The sequence below is a fragment of the Dendrobates tinctorius genome, unplaced genomic scaffold (genome assembly GCF_039654945.1).
Source record: "Dendrobates tinctorius isolate UK_male_01 unplaced genomic scaffold, ASM3965494v1 ptg000129l, whole genome shotgun sequence".
Classification (NCBI taxonomy): domain Eukaryota; kingdom Metazoa; phylum Chordata; class Amphibia; order Anura; family Dendrobatidae; genus Dendrobates; species Dendrobates tinctorius.
In genome coordinates, this window is record NW_027361797.1 from 50,913,535 (window position 1) to 50,920,629 (window position 7,095).

Below are 7,095 nucleotides of genomic sequence, written 5' to 3' on the forward strand. Positions count from 1 at the left end.
GGCTGGAGATCTTAGATTTACAATGACATGCACGGGGGGGGGGTCTTTTGCAGACCCTGGCTGTCATGACAACCCTTCGGCTCCCAGCAATCACCTGACAGGGGCACTGATGGACGTGTCTTTTGACTGATATGAGGTTAAATGCTGCTGTCAGTGACTAACTTGTTAACAGGTGTGGGTGGATCGTGGCTCCACCCGCGGCTGTTATAGGCACATGACAGCTGATCAGATCAGCTGTTATGTGCGGGGAAAGATGCAGGCTTAATGCCAGAGCCCTTATCAAGTGCAGTGAGAAGACCTCGGACGCACCAATTCCTCCAAGGTCATAAAGGGGTTTAAAGAGTGTAACCAATTGTTAAAAATATTATCATATGTTGTTTGCTCATGCTTTTAGGTACTTAAATTCATGAAGATCAGCATTCATAGCTAAAGAGCATAGCCATATCTGGGGAAAAGAAAGGGAGCAGGGTTGAACTTTTCACCCTTTTTCAAGAACTGGACCTTCAATTGGCATCCTCGTGGAGGATGGAGTACTGTTGTAATATTCTTTGTACGCTGGGGCTTGGTCTAGATATGAAACATACTGGAGCAATGAGCAAGAAACATTTAGTTAACCATGCTTTCCAGGGTGTTCTAAGAAAGTTTTGTGACTTTCTGGATCACTGTCATTCAGCGAGAGTTGTAAATTATGCATTATTTCCAGTTTATTTAATTACTACAACTGATAGGGTCAAAATCTACTTTCAACATGACATTGTTAACTCACTAATCCCATTTCTGCAGGAAGAAGAGCTTGCGCTGGGGAGGGCTTGGCCAAGATGGAACTTTTCCTGTTTTTTACAGGACTTCTTCAAGCATTTACTTTCTATCCGCCTCCAGGAGTTTCCAGAGAAGACCTCAGTCTCAAGCCTCGTGTTGGATTTACATTAGTCCCCACATCATACATGACTTGTGCAAAGCCAAACTATTAGTTTAAGGTGAAAAACAGAGTCAACACAGAGACTGATAGCTTTTTTGCTTGATTATGTTGTAATTAGAGTTGAGCGACTTTTGTTTTTTTAGGGTCGAGTTTCGTTTCGTGAAACCCGACTTTTCCAAAAGTCGGGTCGAGCAAGATTGGCCGACTATAGGGAAAAGTCGGGGTCATCCTGAAACACGAAACCCAATGTAAGTCAATGGGGAATAAAAGTCGGCAGTGAGAGGAGGACAGGAAACACACCTACAGAGCCCATTTGAATGCCAAAAGCATCAATTCTTCTTACTTAAGCTTGTCAACCTTAATTAACTTCATAATACAAGTTATGCACTGAAAAATGGGGGTTATTTGGCTAAAGTTGTGGGGGGGGTAGGGCTGGCTCCAGGTTTTCATGTGTCCTGGGCGAAAGAGCGCCCCTTTAACACATACCACAACTCATCATGCTCCGATACGGCAGAGAAATAGCGGTATAGTACATTGAAAAATACTTCACTTTTTACATCTCATGACAAGGCCCATCTATTTCTCCATACAGAATCATTGGTCCCATATAATGTTTGAAACAGTATATGATGAGCTCCACATAATGCTACAGTATATGTTGGTCCCCATGGATGAAGCTCCACTGTCTTATGGGCCCAAATAATGCTCCAAACATAATGGGCCCCATTTCTAATGCTCTAGTGTATAATGGGCCCTGTAAATGCTGCTCCAGTGTCTGATGTCCACCTTTGGAATGTTCCAGTGTATGGTGGGCCCCATCCATCATTCTCCAGAGTATAGTGCTCCCCAAAAATTGCTGTCCCAACATTGAAAACAATGAAATAAGTCTCCTCGCTAGGGAATCCCTGTACTAGTCTGGACTCCTCGTCGTTCCCATCTTCCATCTCACTGCACAGTATTTCAACCTTGCAAGTGCTGTGATCCTGAGCAAGCAGGGGGGTCCCACTCGTTGGCGACGGCACTGGCACAGGGCCCCTGATAGTACGGTGGTGTGTCTGATGGCGGGTGGGCCGAACCTGCACTTTCATCTGCAGCTTCCTCTTTGTCACCGTGTAAGATGGAACTGTATATGGGAAGGGTAACCTGAGTTTCATCAGGGTCAGATTCAGGCCGTGTAGCGTGCAAGGGGAATGTAGTGGTCTGGGTCAATGTACCAGCAGATTCATCGAGCAGTGGCTGGACATCGGTGCACTTGTGTCGCCCCCAGGAGTACGGTCGCCACAGTGGCATTACCTTCCTCCTAGGGAGTGTGATGTCATGCTTGGGAGCAACAAAGGATCTCTCTAGCAGGTTAACTGATTGGGCGGCGTTATTCCCACGAGTCATGACCCTCCAAACAGCGTTCATGAAGGCAAAGTGTTTGTTTTACGTGGGCAGTATGGTTGCAAAGCTGAACCTTAAAGGAATGTCCAGAAGGGCACCACCAGGAGTGGAGCCTACGGTTTAATTCGACTCCACCTGGGAAACCTCAACCATGCCAGCTACAGAAAAGATGCACACATTGCAAGTTTAATTCCGTTAAAGAACGAGACTCCGTCATGCCCCGCGGTCCGAGTCCGGCTTACTAGAGGGACACGTGAGGCTCTGGCACATGAGATTGGCCAATAACTGGTGTGTCATGCCCTTACATGTCCGTGGCTGCATGTGCGCTACACTGAAAAGGCCAGCGTTTGTCGCTTACAGGTGCAGATAACCCGCTGAACAACGTTAGTGATGGGGATCTGTGATTACAATTATTACCCGCAAACGATGATTTCCCAGTAAGTGCAGGTCAACCGCAGTTCCGGAATTAGGCCTAACCGTCATTCCTGAAAAAATGAAAAACTTACGTGTGCAAACCACAGGTGCTGTAGCTTGCTTAACAGCTCGCCAGCCATTCTCAGGCCCAGTATGGATTACACGTGATTGCACAAAGGTGAGAAAGGGTATCGTATCCCCGGATAACATGTATGGATAGCATAGTGTACACATTCAAAATATATGTCTATACATCAGGAGGCAGGCTCAGAAGGTGTTAGGCCCAGTATGGATTGCACGTGATTGCACAAAGGTGAGAAAGGGTACCGTATCCCCGGATAACATGTATGGATAGCACAGTGTACACATTCAAAATATATGTCTATACATCAGGAGGCAGGCTCAGACGGTGTTAGGCCCAGTATGGATTGCACGTGATTGCACAAAGGTGAGAAAGGGTACCGTATCCCCGGATAACATGTATGGATAGCATAGTGTACACATTCAAAATATATGTCTATACATCAGGAGGTAGGCTCAGACGGTGTCAGGCACAGTATGGATTTGACGGCACAGACTACACAGCGGAGGAGCAGGGAGAGGTAAAGATTGCAAATGCTGGGGCCCTGCCCAAGCAAGGGGGGCCCACTCGTGGGCGTCGGTACTGGCACTGGGCCCCTCATAGTACGGCGGTGTGTCTGACGGTGGGTGTGCACCACCACCGTCAGAGACACTTGATTGCACTATGAGGGACCCTGTGCCAGTGCCCGCGCCCAAGAGTCGGCCTACCCACCTGTCCAGGGCAACGGCACTCGCACGGTGTCGTGTGCTAGTTGGTGACCCCAGCCATGGGGGGGGCAGCACAGTTAGGGAGTTTTAGAAAGTGGCATATGTTGATGTTGGACATTCAGCTGATGCAAAAGGCGAAATAGGTCAAGTCCCAGGAAGAGGTGGACCAAAGCAAGCCATTTTTCTGTCACCCTATGTGTCATCAGGGGAAGGTGGGACAAAATCCTTGGAAACCCATGCATGGTTCATTTTAATGAAGGTTAGATCATCCACATTTTGGGTTGACAGACGGGTCCTTTTTTCTGTCAGGATTGATCCAGCTGCACTGAAGACTCTTTCCGATAGCACACTTGCAGCTGGGTAAGCGAGCTCCCGTAAGGCATATTGTGCCAATTCAGGCCAGGTGTCCAGTTTAGCGGCCCAATAGTCAAAGGGGAATGACCTGTGTGGGAGAACATCGATATGGGAGGAAAAGTAGTTTGTAACCATAGTTGACAACTGCTGTCTCCTGTCACTTTCCATCGATGCAGTATTACCAGTTGTGTGAGCGGTACTTGAAAAATCAGTCCACAACATTGTCATGAAACCCCTGTCTCCAACGCCACTTCTGCTGTGTGCACCACGAACACCTCTGCCAAGCTGCCCCCTGCCCGTACGGCTCGTGTGAGAACCATAACCGCTGCTGTGTGCTGGGAATGCCTCAAGCAACCGATTTACCAGAGTTGCTTGTTTATTAGCCAATATTAGGTCAAGGTTCTCCTGTGGCATGATGTTTTGTAATTTGCCTTTATAGCGTGGATCCAGGATGCTGGCCAACCAGTAGTCGTCATCGTTCATCATTTTGGCAATGCGGGGGTCCCTTTTTAGGATCTGCAAGGCATAATCTGACATGTGGGCCAATGTTCCCGGTGTCAATGATGCACTGCGAGTGCTGGTTGGAGGAGCACTTTCTGGCAAATCCACATCCCTCCAGTCACGCACAAACCCTGTACCAGACCTTGCCACGCCAACATTTTCACTTGCCCCACGAGAAGCATCCTCCTCCCCTAAGTAATCATCCCCATCGTCATCCTCCTCCTCCTCTTCTTCCTCCACCTCGTCCAGGAGAGGTCCCTGAGCAGACAATGGGTGAATGTCATCAAGGATTCCCTCCTCGTCAACATTGGCTGCAGACGCCTGCTCCTTAAGGTGCGTCAAACGTTCTTCACTTCAATTCTCATTACCCAGGAGGGTATTTGCACAGTTGTGCTTTGTTTCCTATTTTTGTACCAGTTTTCTATTTTTTTTTGCTATCATGCTCTAGTTTTGCTTTTCCAGTGTTGCCCAGTTTTGTTGGCAGCCTTCACACTTGAACTGTGGAGATCATGAACGCTGAATGGTCCAGAACTGTTATTGTACATAGTTTGCACCTCTTTAGGTGCTCTCTCTTGGTTTTACATAGGACTCTCTTCTTGAAGGAAGAATTACCTCGTCATAGGGACATTTCCAGACACGATGGCCGGACCAGTGTCTACTTTTGCACTTATTGATAATGCTTAATGTTATTTCTTACACAGAAGTTAAAAAGTAATAGTGTATGATGAAAAGTATTAATGACAGATTTTATGGAAGTGTCTTGAGAAGAAGACATAGTGAATGTTTACAGAACTTTGAATAAAGATGTTGAGGATGTGAATATAGAATCGAAAGTACAGGTGATGAATCAGGTATCCACGGTTGTCATCCTACGTCTAGAAGAGACAGTAGAAAAAGGAAAATGTGAAAGATAGTGGAATGGAGATGTGTTGCTAGCAAATGTGAATTGATATTGAGTTTGCTTATATAGCACTAAGTTAGGTAGCATAATTTAAAATTTAGACAGTTAATTTGTTTGTAACATTCAAGAAACCGTGCCTCCTATATTAGGAATGCAATAAAGGAGAAAAAATGGAGTAGCCATAAACCACATACGAGTATAGGAATAATAAAACGTGAATCTTTATTAACACAAATATAAAACAAATATCAAAATATAAATACACACATAATAGAGGTGGATATAGTAGGAATAATCCAAGTGTGGCGCAAAGTAAACATCCCTGCATTCATAGTGACAATGAACAAAAGAGCCATCTACTACAAATATAATGGAGCATTAACTGAACACCAAGGCATACTGTGCAATCTTATCCAAAGACAGTATCTGTATGTGCTAACACATCCCGGTGTTTACATAACGTAATGCCATGATAGTTTTAAGCGAATTAAAGCTCAAGAAAATATATCAATCAGTTTTGGGATTATACCCAATATCTATAGCGCTCATGCCACTTACCCATGAGGGGATAGAGATGCAGGGAGGATACCGCGCTTAACCCCGACACGCGTTTCGCCATGGCTTTCTCAAGGGGAGGCAAAACGCGCGTCGGGGTTAAGAGCGGTATCCTCCCTGCATCTCTATGCCTTGGTGTTCAGTTAATGCTCCATTATATTTGTAGTAGATGGCTCTTTTGTTCATTGTCACTATGAATGCAGGGATGCTTACTTTGCACCACACTGGGATTATTCCTACTATATCCACCTCTATTATGTGTGTATTTATATTTTGATATTTGTTTTATATTTGTGTTAATAAAGATTCACGTTTTATTATTCCTATACTCGTATGTGGTTTATGGCTACTCCATTTTTTCTCCTTTATTGCATGACATTGGGAGTACTCCACTATTATCTAATTAGTCCTTATTAATTTGGTGGGGGAACCTTGATTGCTATTCAGCTGGTTCCCGACCACATTTAAATAGTTATGAAGTTTTTGAATTGTTTCTTAATACTTTCTCCTATATTAGGAAGTTTAGTATAAGACATGTTTATTCAGTATTACAAAATTTTGTATGTTCCTGTACTGTTAACTCTGTTAAACTTGCAGCCCACGGACGTGCTGTGTTTAACGGGGGAGTGTGGTGCCCCTGAGGGTTCAGTTGCCACAGAGGTACTGCACCTCCTCCTGAGGTGTGGTACCCCACCATCCAGGTGAGTTGGATGCTCCTAACCACGCTCTAACACTCGCATCCCACACAACACGGTAGGTCAGCAAAGCCACATTGTGGCTCCCTGCCTAGAGTGTAGCAGAAAACCTTTGGTGGCTCCCTGCTTGGAACACGAAACGTGCTGGGAGGCAGGTGGAGTTAGAATACATAAAAGAGTGGGAACATTTAGAATTTCAGTGAGTTCAGAGTCAGTTAGTCGGAGAGACTCACTCAGAGAGGAGTGAGGAAAGGAGATCCCTGGAAGAGGGATGGAGGAAGGAGGTGCTGCAGCAGATCTCAGTGACCTGGGTCTGCTTGGACGGGAAAGGAAAGAAGGAGAAAGACATTGAACAGAAACCTGATCTTCCATAAGAAGGAAAGACTAATACGGAACGTAGGAGTAAAAGGGAACAGAGGACGTGGGTTAGAGGAAGAACCCTGCCTAGAAGTTCTAAGCGCAAGTCCAGGGCCCGGTCCCCGAGGTTGTATGGACACTAATGGTTCTCCAACAGACACCGGTGGAGTAGTGGGCTGTAAATGCACTACTCCCATCTAAGACTTGGGAGCACAACAGCAACATTG

At 45.7% G+C, this 7,095-nt stretch overlaps 1 protein-coding gene across 2 annotated transcripts in view; it reads left to right on the top strand.

Annotated features, from left to right (window-relative positions):
- The window catches only part of LOC141047817 (cytochrome P450 2K1-like), a 73,357-nt gene extending 72,043 nt beyond the window's left edge, over window positions 1-1,314 (top strand). For both annotated transcript variants that reach the window (XM_073543140.1, XM_073543142.1), the window contains one exon: window positions 784-1,314. In XM_073543140.1, the coding sequence (XP_073399241.1) occupies window positions 784-971 (188 nt within the window). In that variant the 3' untranslated portion in view covers window positions 972-1,314. The remainder of the gene's footprint in view (window positions 1-783) is intronic.
- Window positions 1,315-7,095: the final 5,781 nt, after the last annotated feature.